This window comes from Manduca sexta, chromosome 26 (assembly GCF_014839805.1).
Source record: "Manduca sexta isolate Smith_Timp_Sample1 chromosome 26, JHU_Msex_v1.0, whole genome shotgun sequence".
Taxonomy (NCBI): Eukaryota; Metazoa; Arthropoda; class Insecta; order Lepidoptera; family Sphingidae; genus Manduca; species Manduca sexta.
Genome location: NC_051140.1, coordinates 16,346,610 through 16,364,780, shown reverse-complemented (window position 1 = coordinate 16,364,780; position 18,171 = coordinate 16,346,610). Strand labels below are relative to the sequence as shown.

Below are 18,171 nucleotides of genomic sequence, written 5' to 3'. Positions count from 1 at the left end.
CAGGGTTGTCGATTTTTTAACGACTGTTATAGTATTATTTTTTTAATATTCTTTATTACATAATAACATAACATCACGCATTTTATCCCCGAAGGGGTATGCAGAGGCGCAACTAGGGCACCCACTTTTCGCCAAGTATGTTCCGTCCCATGATGTGATAGGGGGCGAGCCTATCGCCATATCGGGCACAAATTCCAGACTCCGAGCTGATAGTGAGCAGAAAAACCCAAATATCACTTTGCCCGACCCGGGATTCGAACCCAGGACCTCAGAGCGCTATTGTACCGGACATGCAATACAACTACGCCACCGAGGCAGTCTTCTTCCGAGCATTCTTTATTACGTTATTACCTATTGATGCAAAGTCCTAGCTACTTTCGTAACATTAGATTGTAGTTTTGTTTAAGAAATAGCCAAAGTTAATTATAAATATACATTTTGCTTATTTTGTGTGGAACTTGATCTAGTATAAAATAGATTTCATGAATAAACCCTATTTGTAAAAAAAATAAACGTAATTTAATGTATAAACATGAAAATATGTAATTAAATTATTAGTTAGAAAGTTTTCCGTTTCTACACCAACGTTGAGTATATGTCCGAACAACTTTGTTTTATGATCTTCCGGAAAGGCGGTATCCAACAAAGTTTTATAAAAAAACGATTTATTTATTGTTTAGATGATATAGTATCTATTAAAATATTTTAGTAGTCATATTAGGATACTTTTAGTTATTGTTCTATGTAAGGGCATGCACCTTTCATTTTTCTAAACTTAAATGGGTATCCTTTGCTTGCTCACGATGTAGGGAAACATCGTCAGGAAGCCTGCATAATAGAGAAATTCCGCATTAGAATTTCGAAGTTATGTAAAATTTACCAACCCGCACTAGCCCAGCGTAGTGGCCTAAACCTTTTCAGTAGAAGAGGTGACCTGTGCTCAGTAGTGGGACAGTACAGTTTATGTCATATATAATACCGGGTTGGTGTTATTATTTACTAATTTTAAAGGCATTCAATTTACCTGTAAAGTAGTAGTCCCGCTCCTCGGCGGGAAGGTGTCATCTTGCGCGACAACCCTGAAGTAGTGAACGTCGAGCCGCTCCCGGTCGAGCCGAGCTTGTGTGGTCACCACCCCGGTCCGCGTGTCCACCGCGAACATGCCCGCCGACCGCGAGTCCAGCAGACTCGACATTGAGTATGTAACTGGACTGTTTTCTGGGTCCCTGGTAATATTAATTTTGATACATAAGTAAACTGTGGTGCAAATTAATTTACTAAAAGTTTCATAAAGGTTATTCCATATTATTTTATTTCTAAATGAAAATGTGTTTAATGATGAATAAAGGTTTTCATTGTTTTTGTGCATTAGAGAATCCCTTGATGACTAGGTACTCACAAAAATGTGTACAAATGAGTAAAGTTTTAATTAGGTAACATGACTTGCTTATAAAGCATATTTCTTTCCCATACTTTAATAAGATGATTCAATTCAGGACAAAGTTCTTTGTATTTTACAAAATAAAAATACATCAAATTGGAATTGCACGACCTGGGAATTTAACCCATTAGTTCACAGGCAAAGTGTCTTAAAGGAAAAAGCTACGTGTGAACTGATTGCTATTGCATTTCCTATGCTGAATAACATTTTCTGTGGCTCAAACATCCCTCCAGTAATCACATTTCCGTTCTAATCTATACCGAAATACTATTTATTTAACGCCGGTATTTTTTCCATATTGTAGTTATTTATGACAGCAGAGATCACTTGTAATGGTAGTAGCTCGGTAGCCGGCATATGCAATAAAAAGTATGAAACTTCTACAATCCAATAAGTAAAGAAAACATAATAATAAAATAAACGGTAAATGTACCTTATATGGTTGTTTTAGTTAATTGCTAATAGTAATCAATTGACGATCGTTAACGTCAATTAACGCAGAAAACTATTTAGATTGCACGATTTAATTGGTGTAGTAACTGGCGAATGTCGTGCAAATATGTAGGTATATAAAATGATGGTATATGTGTGTACGTGCGATGTTGTAGACGAACATCCTGTGCCAATAAAACTGTAGATAAAATCCGAGAGAGAAAGGCTTATTCGAAGCGGTTAACAGTTGATGTAAATTGAGTCGAAAATACTATAATTTTTAAGACTAAGATTTAAATCAAGGATTACCGATGTGTGTGTTCTAAGCCCGTAAAAGTAGTAGCAAATATCAAATGGTGAATTTTAAAGACATTTGTTTTAATACCGAGTCGGCATGTTGATGCGATGTCAATGCTAAGAATATAGACGCCTTTACGTGTATTAAAAACAAGATTTCTTGGATCAAAAACTTTTGTAAAAAGTATATTCGGAATCCCTTAAATACTGGATTATAAATAGAACATAAACACGGTTTAGTTAATGCATTCTACTTGGACATGTGATTATAATGATTGCGAGATAATCTAGCATATCAGCGGTGCAAGTACGGAAAATTGCAAACGACTCTTACATAAACGTGAAATAACATGAGAAATGTAACCACTTGGAAGAAAGTAGCCTCTCTACGTAAACGTCAGTTGTCGCTTTGTACGTAATACGATTATAATCATTTGTAAATGACATTACAATAATGCGATAATAGCTTACTGTACGGGAAATACCTCAAGAGAAAGTTTTAAACTACGATTTTAATGTTTTATCTTTAGTATTGGGGGTTTAAGTTGACGAATTTATATACAACTTTCTGGAAATATTTTTTGGATATTTATAATCGTAAAAAAATATATATTATAAGCGAATACTTAGTTTGAACATTTTAACGTCAACAAAAGGCGTAATACAACCGATCCACAGTAAAATATCGATTGACAAGTAATTCTCAGGTCGGTGATACGGCACCATAATTATTCTGTCATTAGAGACCAGCCATAGACAAAATTACAGTTATCTACCGTGCTATATTCTAAAATGGCTGAGTAATTCCATGTTAGCTTAAGACCATAACAAACTAGCTAAGCAATTAAATATTTCCGGATTCATTAATTACAGTTACGCTCACATCCTGCTCAGAATTAACTGACACAGAGTTATGGATATTTACATTGACTAGAAAGTTCATATTAATCTTACCGAGCTCTAACCGTAGTCACTATAACTCCTGGAGGCTGTTCCTCTGCAACCGAAGCAACATACAGCGCCTGTTCGAAGAACGGCGATTGGTTTCGTAGTTCCCTCTTAACTCTTCTAGCAATATCGGTGTCATTCAGTTCCTGATGATGGTACACTATTTTTAGCCTGTGGTCCGAGTCCACGATATTAGTCCGGTCACAGTTGAACGTGAACAGCACTGACACTTTCCACATTGGCTCCATGATGCACATGTCGTCACTCGCCACTAGGTCTCCCTGGCTGCTCTCTATCATGAAACGTGGATCACTCACGTCCAAGAACTGCACTTTACACATTTTCTGAACCGTGCGCGGCAGGAATGCTGTTAATGAATTCACATATTGGGATTTTTTAAGACATATCCCCTGCCACCTGTCAGTTGTTGGTATCGCAAAACTTGCATATGTCTCTGATATCCATTGCTTCGCTTCAGCTATTTTGACATCAATTGACATATCAAACGGCACCGAGTTATAGGATCTTTTCTTCCTACTTCTATTTCTTGCTACATAATCTTCAAACATGGCATTGGACCACGGATAAGCCGTAGATAACACATTATATTGACTAGTGACCAACTCATCGCCTTCAAGCAACCTCCAGTCTATACTCTCCTGGTAGTACATTACCTCTCTTTTGTCCCTAACGATAACTTCATCATATTGTAAAGCGGAATCACTTTGGTCGTAGACTCTATCGAAATCGATATCATACAGAGCCGCGTGCCGTCTGCTACAGTCTTCCCCTGTAACCAGAATTCTGATCGGCAGGCTGTAATAGTCAATGTCGCGGACGCGTTCTGAAGTGGAGTCTACGTAGAAAGTGAAGAGGTTGGGATACAGTACGCCATCGCATCTTAGCCGTTTTCGTAATGTGACCAGACCACTTGTCTTATTAACTTTGAGTATATGGTGCACGAAGTTGGCAGTTCTGTGGACGTCGATGCTGTAGGTACGTTCGGAGCCGAGCTTATAGACAGCGGCGTCTAGGACTGTGTATCCAGGTGGTGCGGAGTCCGAGACGAGGATGAGGTAGGCACGGGCGGCCGCCAGCAGCAGCGCGGCGACCACCACGTGCAGCCATGTCCGCGTCATGCTACGGGCAGTTCACCTGCAGTGCCGCCGCCGCGACCACCAGCCTCGCGTGCTGCCCATCTGAAACAAAATTAATTAATATTAGCAATTTATACTTAGTTCTCAACAAAATTACTATTTAGGCACAAATTAGGCGCTACCAGATAAAAAAAATATATGTCGGCAAGAAATGCTCATTGAAGAACGTAATTTGTTAAAACATTAGTAAAATGGATCCGTATATTTTATTGTTCTAGTCTTATTTTCCTGGCCAAAACAAATAACATGCGACCTTTTCAATAATTTTTTGAACTTCCGTTCCATCACTACTTCTATTATTTAAAAACTACACTACAAACATTACTACACAATTTTTTACCCCCGATTCACCAGGTGCAAACTGCAACGGATTGTCGAAGCAAAAAAAACAGTCTAATACATTAACCACTGAAGCACCGAGTACCACTCTCGAGAATGCATGAGCAAACATTTGTTGATGGGACGGGTGGTACTCGCGTGAAGGTTTTACCGCGCGCCGACCGCGTGTGCGAGTGCAAACACACTAACGGAAAACACGTGGTATTGTCAGTTGTAACATATCTCCGACCGGTTATGAGGTTTTGAGTACTTATATGACTTACCTAGCATTAACATCTGCAGATATATGATTTGATGAAGAGACAAGTTTCTTGACAAATAATAAGGGGTACAACTACAATATTGTTTGTGAAGGCATTGACAAACGCGACATCTTTAACGTATGGTATATGTCAAAACAGTGAATAATGCCAGAAATGCCCTTTAAATAACTCGACAGCTATTGTAGTTGTGTATGTTGTACGAACCCTCTAGACGTGAGACAAATCGGCCGGAAATATTGCAGGGCCTTGTTTGTTGGAAGAAGATTGAAAGAAAACATTACGTGGAACAAATAGATGAAGCAAACATAATATAGACAACTAAAATTATATTGTGGAGGAACTATGTATACAGGATGTTAAAAAAGACATCTTATTCGTGATCTATAAATTTATCGGTTTAAAAGATGACGTTCGTTTGTTTAGGATTGACGCAAATCGACTTTGGAAAAAATCTTCAAAGCTTATCAGCATTTTACCTCTATAATCAGTCATAATTACAACCATTTTTTTCGAAGTGCTGATAAAGGCTTTGTTTAAGTAAGTAAAATATCCTTTATAACCTTCTTCCCTCTGTAATATAAGCCAAAATTCAAGCAAAAGCTAGTTACGACCATAAATTGATTATTTCCCACTTATCCCTCGCTATAAAAACAAAGAGAGGTGAACAACATGAAAATTCCATTCTGATAACATGAGAATTGCCTTCTAAACAATAATTGGGATACAGATATCGAGGCCTTCACAAGATTAAGGCATATGCCGCTGAATATGAAATAAGCCACGACAACAATACGACGGAGCGAAACCAACCCCTTCCTAAACAAACAGGTTAATCTCAGCTTAGTGCCGAGGCGAATCTAATAAGCACCAGCTAATACTTCCAATTATCATGGTTCGGATAACGTCGGCCTTTTCCGTAATGGTTCGTGTAAATTCGGAAGCTGTCGGTTTCGGTCAAAAGATTAATGGTGTCTATTATTGGAGCCGGTCGCATGTCCGCCAATTTCCGTGTTTTCCGATATTCCATTCTATGCGATGAGGGGGATCATTTTACACCTGGGCATGCTCGGTTAATGTTGACGCTGTTTAATTAATAAACGACGGATTCTCTTGGGGTACGTTCTGCTTGCTTTCGAAGTTATTTGGATGAAAAATTGCATCATTAAGATTTTTTTTACCTTATTGCCTGATCGCATTGCGATATAACATTGTGTTCAATGAACTTCACGAGAACGAATTGATGAGTAAACGAAACAATATCCAGAGAGTGACCAAAATTAAACTAATTGTTTTGTAAACAACAATTTTATATCAGCCCATAGTTTGTCGAGTTCTTTGGAAGCTCATATAATTAAGTTCTCTTAAAACCTATTATTTTTAAATTTAATTATGTTGAGCTAAAATAAAAATTAATTACTCTAACGTCGTAAACAGAGACGTGGCAAAAGATTTTCTTAGTTTAACGGGCATTTTAATTGAAAACTATTTAGTTTCCATTCAATAACGCTAAACGTATAATAAATTTGGCTAGAAGCTTGTAGACACTGAAGACGCCATTAACGAAAAGCAATGATACAATTTGTTTTGTACCGAGTAATGGAATAAGGGAGATCGTTAACAAACTGACCCTTCCCTGAACGGGAAACAACTACTATGTAGGGGACAACTTAGATCTATTTTTGTTACCGGATACTACACTAGACCTGATTGTATGTACAAGTTTGCCTAATATAATTTAATTGATGAGATTACGAATTACGCCGTCTAATTTCCAAAAAGTACACCGCCTGACTCCTCTAAGCGAAGCATCAACACGAGCCACTAAGGCGAATTTTTCACCACGTATGCCAGTGATTAACCAGTTAGGTTAAAAATATTTCTCGTAGGAAATGTGTAACTAGACGAGAAAATTACCAGGATGTTATAATTATAATCATAGAGTATTGCGAATGCATCATAGCTTGTAGAGCGTAGTTCATTTTCCTCTACCCTATTAATATTCTACCACTTGACATTGGTATTTGGCATCTTCTAAATTTGAATTTAGAGAGTTTTGACTATGAACCAACAATTAGGGTTTGAGGGTTGACAGAGCCTTGGCTGTTAGCAGATTTCCCAGCGTGTTAGTGAGGTTATGTTGGGCTCAAAAGTTTGTACATTCCACCATAACTGCTGAGTAGATTCCTTGATTATTCAAGTAAAGCTGTGAATATAGTATTAACATTTCTTGCAATACTAACCTCGATCTACTCAAAGTAATATGTCATTGTGACTTGAACATAAACATGTCAACTGTTTTAAAATAATTGATAAGATCTATCAACTTTGCCATTTAAGGCAATAATTGGCTGGTGGCAATTATAATCGGCTGATCGATGACCAAAAAAATGGTGGTGAGACCCACTACCCACTATATTTTGTAGTCTGTACATCGACTTGGTGTTAAAAAAACTTGCCATGGCGGCTCGTGATGACCAGTCGCACATTTAAGGTCATAATTGGCAACATCAGGTGAGAATCATATTGTTGTATCAATTTAATTTACCATTAGGGAAATATACAGGTAGCCATAATTTTCTAGACAATATTGCATCAACTGAATACGTGGTGGTAAACATAAAATGATTAGACAAGTTGCGTTTAAGAGTGGGAAATGTTTGGGTATACATTTGGCAATATATCGGCATAATTTTTACCACTGTTGGGGAACGCTACCTCTCTTTTCGCTTGACAGTTTATTTCAGCTATTCTCACCATGCATGCAAATAGTCGTTTGTCCAAAACGAAAACCATCCCGTACAAATTGGCGCATCGCTATCGCATAATCAAAATCTCATATTCCGGTTCACGGACCATTCTCCCGGTTTTATCCCGGCCCGGAATGTGCAGTACGGGAGACGCAGTGCTAATGGCGCTATCAATTAAACGTGTCAGGAATCGGCGATCCGATTCCCACCCCCGCAGCCCATCCTGCCGGTCATTTGATTACGTCCACGGCAAACAGTTTAATGGTATTCGCAAACATATACCTAGCCAATCTTGTATAGGAATATGTAAGTTGTAGATTATATAAATTACATAATACATGATCAGTCTTTGTTGCCCTAATCCGATCTTCAGTTAGTAGTACATAACGGTAAACAATTGAAAGAAATCTTAAAAGATACAATAAGCTTCCATGTATTTTCTAGAAGATATCTACAGTTTTAATAGCTTAGTTGTGTCAGTTACAAAGTAATTGTATCAAAACGAAACATGGACAGCTTGTTGGCGGCAAAAATTAGATGAGTTAGATTACGAGTCTTGATTGATAATTATAAATTAATGCCTAACGGCAAGTAAATATATTTTAAACACAATTTATTTACCAATGTACTTATGCTAATTACTTAAATTTTGAACATCGAATATGCTGTTGGTTACATTGTGACAACACTATCCTCGGGCAATATTTAAATGCATTTTAATTATTCGATATCTACCGCAATAACAATAGACGAACATTTGATATTAATGGATTACGTATTAACACATGATTAAATGCACCAACAATGAGCCTATTACAGTAATAAAGCGGGTCAAGGACAAGGCAAAGGTCGCTGGTCAAATTATGAGAAAGTTTTAATAAGTCTTGAATTTTAAAAACGATGATCTGGATTGGCTTGTGATAGACTATAGATTTTTTTCGTACTTAACTGAATTAGGGATCATTTATACACATGAAGAAAACTGGGTTATACTATTCATGGCTCGTATCGGTACGCCTCTGAGAGTCAGACCTACATCCAGTAGTAATAGCTTCGCATAATTTTGGCGAATTAAAAGGAAGACAAAGTTTTTTTTTTCAAAGTTTCCATAAAGTCCTACGTGTCATAGGTGTCTATAAAAATGAATGACTTTTCCAGGAGCAGTCAAAATCAAAGCTCTCTATGTGAAGACTTAGATTAGGTTATACATTATGCTTACAAAAATAATTGCCTTTTGATTGTACACGAGGTTCAAGGAAGGGGTGAATTTTATTGTGATTCATGAACATGATGACTCATGTTGGCACCTTATCCATGCAGATTAGTAAAGAGCACAGAATCTGTAGATTGCAAATTGTAAACTTATGGCTCTTGGGATATGTAAGGAACAGTTAAAATTTCCATAATAATCCTTCTTATAACCATAATACGCAAAAATTGCGGACAAAGAAATTAACTCACCGTTCAATAAACCTCCATTATAGGGGCATAATTCAGCCGTTTTGTCAACTTTTGGCCCCGACTGGGCCGAATTACCCACCAGATAACTTTCTTTAACGACCATATTAAATTGATGCTATAAAACTGAATACTATTGACCCTTGATATATTAAACGGAACCATTAATCCACTGCTACTGGCCATAAATAGGGTTGTTACCTTTGCTGTAGCAATTTCGCATCATTATAGAATTTCTATAAAAAGAATAATAGATGGGGTAAAAATAGACGTAGCTCCGAGCTAAAGTACATCAAATAAATGTTATAAAAATGTATTTTTCTGCGATAAATATTGAATCGTCTTATTGGTCTAGTTGCAGTGTACTAAGAGAAGTGAACCGCGAGATTCGGGCTTCGATTTTCATGAAGGTCAACAAAATTTTTGTTGCGTTTTGAGTTGAGAAATATGCCTACATTGCCCGGTTTTAGAATAATTATCTATATGAGGATGGAAGTCTCGTATCGATGTATAGACGGATGTAAGCCCGGTGAATTATGAGAGCACTAAATGCGCTTAAGCCTAAGACGAGCTCACGTTTTTAAATGGATCAATGAATTTGATATACATAAAAATGAAAGACCTTACGTGGCTGAGAAATAAAGTAAACCATGTATATATAATTGTAGGGAATGCTATTAAATCACACAGGGTTGGCAACCCTAACCATATCTATCAACATTCCAAAACTAATGTACCCGACAAAATGGAGATTTGAAATCACACTATGTTTTTATCTGGAAAACATGTCAAAGCAAATACGAGTTTATCGCGCTTAATGTTAAAAGTTCGGTTGTAAATCTTTTTTAATGTATTCTTATGTAATAATGGTCGGGCACGTTCAAAAACTTTTTGCGGAAGGAAAGTTATAAAAAAATGATGTCTGGATGCTAATTAAAATGTTAGGAGTTTATGAAGTTGTCAGCGTTATAAATAACTTGAAGGTTGTGTTTTTTGGTTGGCCATACAAATTTTATCATGGGTTTTATGGCCGAATTGTTACGATGCTAGCGATTGCTTTTAATTTTTAATCTGTCCTCTCTAGAATGGTAATTTCTCTTAATCATCATTATTTACTTCTTTCTTTACAATTTTAATAGAAAACAAAATTAAAATCACGATAAGATTCCAACCACAGTCATTTAATTAATCTTTTAGTCAGATATCGCAAGCGTTCATAATAAAGTAATAACATAAGAGAACAAATCTAATTACCTTGTATACTAACACGTGGATTTGACTCTTTCACCCAATCATCTGCAACAAAAACACCTTAATTAATACCACAAACTTATTAAACTCTTACGCATAACAAATTTTAGCACAATTAGGCTAATTGCTTACCGCTAAGCCGAGCCGGTGGTAAAGAAAATGATTGGAAGATTAAACAAAAGAGTGGTAATTTTGACAAATGAACTACTGTAGACTGGAGTAAAAAGCTGTGATGGATCGCTGCTCGAGATGCCTTTGTTCTGATGTGACACGGCTAATTCATTTTGTGAGAAATTACGTATTAAATTAAAGGGATAAAGTGAAAGATGTTTGGCCATTATTCTCACTAAAATATTAAATATTTTAGCTCAATTTCAGTGTTTCAAATTGTGCACCATATGGCACAAAAGCTGGTAAAACTCAGTTTAAATTACTTTAATAACTAAAACACCAATCGAAAACATTCCGAGAGCTACTGCGTTACTAAAAAAAGCAAAAACACAGCTAAAAAAGGCTTAGTCAGTGAGGTTAGAATGAGGCGAGGACACGGCAGGAGTAGCCACTCGTATCGAGTGGGAGCCGAGAGATGCAGCTACAAAGCAATACCACACTTGTTATTTCGCCCGGTACTTTCTACTGTATACAATTTCTATCCCAAGTACCATCGATACGGAAAAATCACTGTTCGAGTGCAGGGGAGACGTGTGAAATGGGGGTGTGGACATTGGCGTTCATAATGGTTTAGGTATTTTGAGCTTGTATTGTCGGTTTCGGTATTTATAAATTTTGGAAAATATACTTTTGACATTGTTATCTTAAATTTAGAGCGGTATCTTGCTATACGGAATAAAGAACGATAAAAACACTCACATCCATATACGTAAAAATACGTTCTCACTGTTTGCTCAATCAAATTCTTTAATCAACACGTCGAAACCCGACTGCGAAGCATTTGTTCAGCCATTTAATACGGAGGGCGTCATTGCTTACAATCGAAGAAATTTAATATATTCTTATCACCCTTATGCGTTAGGGAACACGTTTTGCTCCGAACGTACGCAAATAAAAGAGGAATCGGGGTAATCTACATGCGGAGTGGCGCGCGTCACGCCTAACTCTGTTTCAGGATAAACGATTTCATTCCTGTGTTGAGCTTCCCCGACCTTCCCATCCCTTTGAGAAGTGGCATGTCAAGTATGACGCACGGTTTTAATATTTCACATTTTCATGAACCAATCCATAGTATAGGTACCAAATCAAAAACACTATTTTGTGATTGACCAAGAAAGCTCCTCGCGTTGATATCCTTTAAGACTCTATTGACTCTACATAGGAAATCAATAGACACCATTGCTTGCCTATATAATTAATGAATGCTTCTAGACTCCAATTTAAAATACAAATACTAAATAATTGCTACAGTATCGTAAAAGGGAAGTTCCGTCCGCAGCGTTTTTTTATTCAACGTAATGATAGATCGATCGCGCGTGTGTTTGAAATCTATGACATAAAAACGCAATAATGACTTCTGGTTTAGACGGCCCCGCGATTCACCGCGACGCAAAAGTATCTACGGTGGAATAACAAATAATTTTGAGGAAGGGAAACTGTAAAAATATATCACTGTAATAGGGAGCCATCAGTCAATCTCCCCTATATTTGAGGAGAGGGGCGTAGAGCTTCAGTTACTCTACCCGAATTTGGTTAGAGCATCTTAGTTAACCGTCCGTTTTAAAAACAAAAAAAAATTATTGTTTGTGGAATGTATTCTAGAAACTTTGTATTATAGCATGGTGGTATATTTTAAAACCACCTGCAACATGAGTTTCAACTTTTATACTGCAGGAAAATTACTAAATACCTTTTACCTACTATTGTAAAACACGAAATTATTTGTACCATTTATAAAACATAATTTCTTCGTGCCTCTATTGAACATCTTCAATGGGCTTTAGTTCAAACACCCAATAGGTTTCTAATTGGTTTTAGCAATTATAGAAATGTCTCTTCTCATCCAAATAAATTATATTCAAACTCAACTTGCAGTGATTTGTTAAACATCGTAAATCGAAACAGATTTGCGACATTTCTACGTACATATTCCGTAGCTTTCGAAGACTGTAAAATAATACGGTCGTTTGCGTTTCTACGCACGCTCGGGAGTACATAGGTGTGTGATGATCGAGTCTCCGATTCGGAGATTTAGTCGACTCACGTGTACGCTTGATGAATAGGGACATTTCCTGAGGACACGATTTAGTAGCGATCTCGCTGAGCGTAGTTTCGAGGTCTGAGGGTAATTTATTGGCTTATTTTCTCACTCCTGAGCTTTTTACAGTTTACTTTCACTACCTTAGTACGGGATCAGAATAGGGATGCGAGTTGAAAAATAGCGGCTATTTTGCTTTGTCTACGTAAATGTTTTTCGTGAATTCGTAGTGGAGGATGCTATGGTTTTCGGTTATGAAAATCGCCATTTTCTGTGACGCTGAATAAGTGGATGCGCCATATTGTAGATAATAGATGCACCTGCAGCCGTAGCCAAGATGTGTTCCTACAAACGTGAACGCTAATAGAGTACAGAGAAAATGTATGGAAACATAACGTTAGCGTTGAAGTTTGTAGAAAAGTATCTTGTCTACAGTCCATGAAGCGCAAAGATAACAATATTTTAGTTGAATATTTTTGTGTTGCGATGAAATATCTAGAATCTAGGCCAATATAGAATTTTATTAAAATATTTACCCAGATGGTTACGGGATTGTTGGCGCTCATTTCGGCAGGCCTACATTCAGCAGGGGACTGCGTCAGGCTGATTGATTGATCTATCTGGACAAATTAATTCTATGATTTAAAGGTCGACGAAGTATCATATGCCTTGAACAAAAGATATACTTTTAAAGTACGTAAAACATAGTAAGGCGTGTAACAGCATTATAAATATAATTTTTGTTGTTTCTTTTATTATTATATTATTATAGTTGTAGGGAGGAGTAAAAACTTTACGTGGCATAAGATCATTTGCATGTTTATTTCGTAACATGTAGCTTCAACTAATTATAAAACGATGAAACGAATGTCACAGATAATGGCAATTTAATTTCATTCACCTTAAAATCAGAGCTATAAATGTCGTCTACCACTTTCTATATTTAGATTTATAACTTTTTTATCTCCCTAATTGATTGCCGCATACGAGATGCACATTTGGTTAATTATTGTAGTGATAGAAAACCATTAGAATTGATAACGTTAATTTATGATTTGCCTCTGTGTATGTATAATATGTTCACGCTGTGGCTGAAGGGATAGGCAGAATGTTACTAGTGTAAATACGAAACTATGAGCTATGAAAGGTGGCAAATTTTTTATCACATTGGATTTAATTTTTCGAATTAAAACTTAACAATTTTCCATGTTTTCTCGCATGTTATGACGTTGAAATAAAACTATTTTTCGGATTAAATCGTGGTTATTTTCATTGCACAATTGTTAAATGTAGGCAGATACTGTAACTTTGACTTTTCGGACGACGAACACCTCAGTCCGCGCTGTAACCACGAAGGCTGCAAAGTCTTCGAAACGTCAGAAGAGAAGTATATTATTAATTATTCAATGAATAAAAGCTTATACTTATCGATAGCCTGTTCGGTAACTTGAACCCAATACCTCACCAGTTTGACAGCCTAAGTACTCTATCACTAGGTCAAAGGGCTAAAACCTCTCCATATATTGTTTGGACTGTAAGATATTCCCTTAACTAGCATTACGTTGTGGCTCCATTTGTTTGATGAACTCTACCGGTTATCTCTAGAGTATTGTGTATTTCTCCAGATTGTGTTCTACACTATTTTTGGACTGTTGTTTTTCCTGAATGATTTTTGACAAAGTAAATTGGAGTAATATAAATAGTTATGTTAAGGTCTGTAAGCAAAATAAATATGAATATTTAATTTATATTTACCAATCCACATATTATCATTGGGGATAGTGCAATACCGCGTAAGTGACCAAACAAAGTTAAGGATTATCAACCAAAAGCTTATAATAGTAAGTACCAATCTCAAATGTAACGTTTTATCACTTATGTGGTATTTACCAGTGCTAGTTACGTGGTATTACACTGTCACCGATGATATACTGAGGTTTTTATAGTATTATATGTTTCGGTGATTCGGTGGCGTATTAGCTTCGGTACCACCGCAGTGCTGAGGTCCTCGGATGGGGCTGTGGGATTGTTCTTTTTTACTCATTATCAACCCGGAGTCTAAAATTTGTGCCAGATATAACGATAGCCTCGCCCCCTATCACATCATGGAACGGAATTCATATGCCGGAAAGTGTGCGCACCAGTTGCGTGTCTGCTTAACCCTTCTGAAGTAAAAGGCGTTGTGTTTGTGTGTTTGCGAAAAAGATTAACAGAATAATATCCAAAGATATTTCTATTGCATTATTGCTGCTTTATTAAATCTTAATCATAGTTCCAAATATGACGGTACAGTGAACACGCAAACGCATTTAAATAAAAACGTATATTATTAATCCCCGAGCTACGTGTAATGTAGGTGCCCATAAAAGCGCATGCGGTTACTACAGCTCGTAAAGAGTTTACGTCTCGAGACACCGACCTCGGTGTAAACTCAACGGAAATTATAACTTATTTTGTTACTTTAGTTATATTACTTTGTTACGGAATAAGGGTACTAGGATGTTCAGTGCCGAACATTTTGGATGAACAAGGGAGTTAGTACTCAAGTAATTACCTTAATGAGACCTGTTTTTTATAGTCGCTCGCCAAAACGGTGGACTTAATGAGAGTTAGAAACTGTAAAAAACTGCATTACTTCACCCACCAGAAAGATATCTGACTTAGCAATTTTTTAGGTAAATCTTGAAAGGCCGAATTAGCCCGCTTAAAATTTCTCTAAAACCTTGAAGTTGATGTTTGTGCTTAAAGGAGAGACCAATGCACGTGACTGAAATGTGTAAATCTCCCAACCAATCACAATAAAATCACACGTAGTATCGTCTTTTTTTCTATATTTTTAACACTTATAGTTTTGACTGGTAGTAACCGTGAAGGATTTAAGACAGCTATTATGAACTCATTAAAATCATAGTTACAGTAACTCTAATCTTTATTACTTAATTAAATACAGACGAAGAAATATAGCAATATTCGACATAATCACCTCCATTTCCTTTGTATTTCACAAAGTCATTATACCAGTGCCGCCATTTTTAAAATAGATGACCAATAGAAACAGTAATCGTGTTAGACAAAGCATATCGACCGCGTAGGGTCGCCGGCCTATGATTACAGCCTGCGGTCAGTCGCCGCCGTTTGTACTGAATTTTAATTCAAATTGATTATTTGTAAGTACAACATATTTCTTCAGGAGCTTTGAGTTTCGAAGTCAATATTGTAGTATATTTTAAGTAGGTATTATCAGTTAATGCTGTGTTTTCTGTTTAACAATTATATATTTAGATTTATTTTCTCTTGTTCTTTTATATTTTAGTCTAAATAATAGTGTATGACTGAATAGACCTAATAAATAAATAAGTATAAATAGGATGTCATTGAACAGTTTCTTTTGCCTCTAAATCTGGTAGTCTGTTGAATAAAGTCTTTCAATATCTTTGTAGTATAACATTCTAGGATGCTCTAAACAAAAAATGTTTAAAAGAACACGTTGTACCAAAGTATTTGTAAACTAAAACGTTCTAATGCATTGGTGTGCGAAAGTTCTCGAAGTAGTGTCAGCACTAAATCGCGTAAATGTTTTTAGATGTCATGAAATGTGATCGAATGCTTTTAACGTGTGTTTTAACGATTACAAATGGTTTTAAACAACCGGATTCTACAAATTGATCTCGGACGTCGTAGTGCGTGTTATGGACTACGTAATTCAATGTTCTGGGTGATGATGTTACTGTTTATGGTTAAGGATACTTATTAGTGAAGCGATCTGATTTTCTTGACATCGAGTTGCATAACAATGTCGATAGCGAAAAACCTATTTGCTTTAATTTACTTATCCAACATTTGACCCGATCTTTCAGAATGTTTAAGACACAAAAACTTATAAGTTTTTTTTAATGTTATTTTTTTTTAATCTATTTAAGGAGCATGGTCGTTATTTCACGACTAGGAGGCAAACGAGCATACGGTTCACCTGTTGGTAAGTGATCATTGCCGCCTACGAACATCTGGAATACCAGAGGGCATTGAGGTAGGATCCAGGCCTTTGAAGGGGAATACGCTCTCTTTATTAAGATCGCCAGGTCGTATCCGGAAATGCTGCTTAATAAAGTTTTAGTAATTGTATCATCTATTTTATAGCACATTTGAATGACATATACATATAGGAATAGTTTCATGTCGTATTCATGACTTATTTACAAATTTAAATGTATACACTTTTAAAATAAATGTTTTATATAAACGTAAATCTCATGACCACGACGATATTTTAGCTGCTTTGCGTGTATTTCGTTAATTTATTCTAGATTTGGCGTGTTACCTGTTCGTTATATATTGTAACAAGCTCATTTACAAATACGTCTCGTGCTAGAGTATTTATGTGAGGTCATTGTAAAATTAAATCGAAGAAATACTTATTTACATAATATATTTTGTAACACTATTAAGGCGCCGTGTAGACGCATTATGTTAATAGTATGTACTCAGATTCGGAATTCTTATTCTTGTATGTAGTTCATTCTATAATTTAGATTTTATGTACGTTTTTTAACATTTTAATGTAGCATTTTGAGTGAATACTGAACTATTATGGATTTTTGACATTACACCCGTAAAATTCCAGTTAAGTACTCTTCAATCATATGTAGTAGTGTACTTATGAACATCCTACAATCATACGCGAAATAATAACGGTAGACACCACGTGTTTACTACGCACATAAAACTTATAAAGATAATAAGAAACTATAAACGTTCCGCTTCAAACGCGATCAGCTGGCATAGACAAGTATAAAATTCTCACGCGAAAATAAGAAGCAAAAAACAAAATTTGTAGGAAACAGAAGACTTTGAACTTAATGTGTAATTTGTTTATGGTTCAAAATACGACGGGACACATCGGAGTTTCTTGGGATTGGGGTTTGTACCCGATATGCTGAAAGGCTGAAATAGGTTGGGCGAAGTCTTGGTGCCTCAGTTTCGTGTCTGCTTTCCCTTTGGGGAATAAAAGGCGTGAGTGTTCTAAATATTGATTTATGTGTGGAATAGATTCAGAAATAGCATAGTATAAATTACGATCGAAAAAAACCGTGGCCAAATTCTCGACAGCGAGTTAATTTATGTGAGGCGTAGAGTACAAAAACTAATCAAATTGTATTATTTATATCAAAACGTAATTTCTTATACAATAAACATTCATTTATATTCTTATTGCATATCTGACTAAGATATATATGAAAATAAATAACAAAATTACTAAATCTTATAAGTTTTTATTTCTTATATGGAAGTTTCTAAATGAGGCCTCCCTAATATATCATAAAATAAATTAAAGCTAATACATTTTTTCATTTTATAAATGAAGCAAGAATCTACCGATTAACATCAATCAATGTTATGATGAAGGCGACTTTTGTAACCTTCGTTTTAATTTTAATTTAAAACAAATAAATTAATTTTGTATACATATTATCTCAAATTGAAATGCACATCCATTTATCAAGGAAAAACGCCGTAAAATTCGATCCGATTAACGTCTTCTATCTATGGAAATAAACTATTCAAATTATATGCAAGCACGTTTCGTACTTTAATCGCTAGTTGGCCCTATCAAGATGCAGTGACGGGTCAA

The 18,171-nt window shown here is 36.0% G+C and overlaps 1 protein-coding gene across 1 annotated transcript in view; it reads right to left on the bottom strand.

Annotated features, from left to right (window-relative positions):
• The window catches only part of LOC115454134 (protocadherin-like wing polarity protein stan), a 180,594-nt gene that overhangs the window by 36,768 nt on the left and 125,655 nt on the right, over positions 1-18,171 (bottom strand). Inside the window, exons 4-6 of the mRNA XM_037443532.1 lie at positions 10,337-10,378; positions 3,125-4,317; positions 1,025-1,226 (exon numbers count right to left, since the gene is read on the bottom strand). Coding sequence (XP_037299429.1) covers positions 1,025-1,226; positions 3,125-4,257 — 1,335 coding nt within the window. The 5' untranslated portion in view covers positions 4,258-4,317; positions 10,337-10,378. The remainder of the gene's footprint in view (positions 1-1,024; positions 1,227-3,124; positions 4,318-10,336; positions 10,379-18,171) is intronic.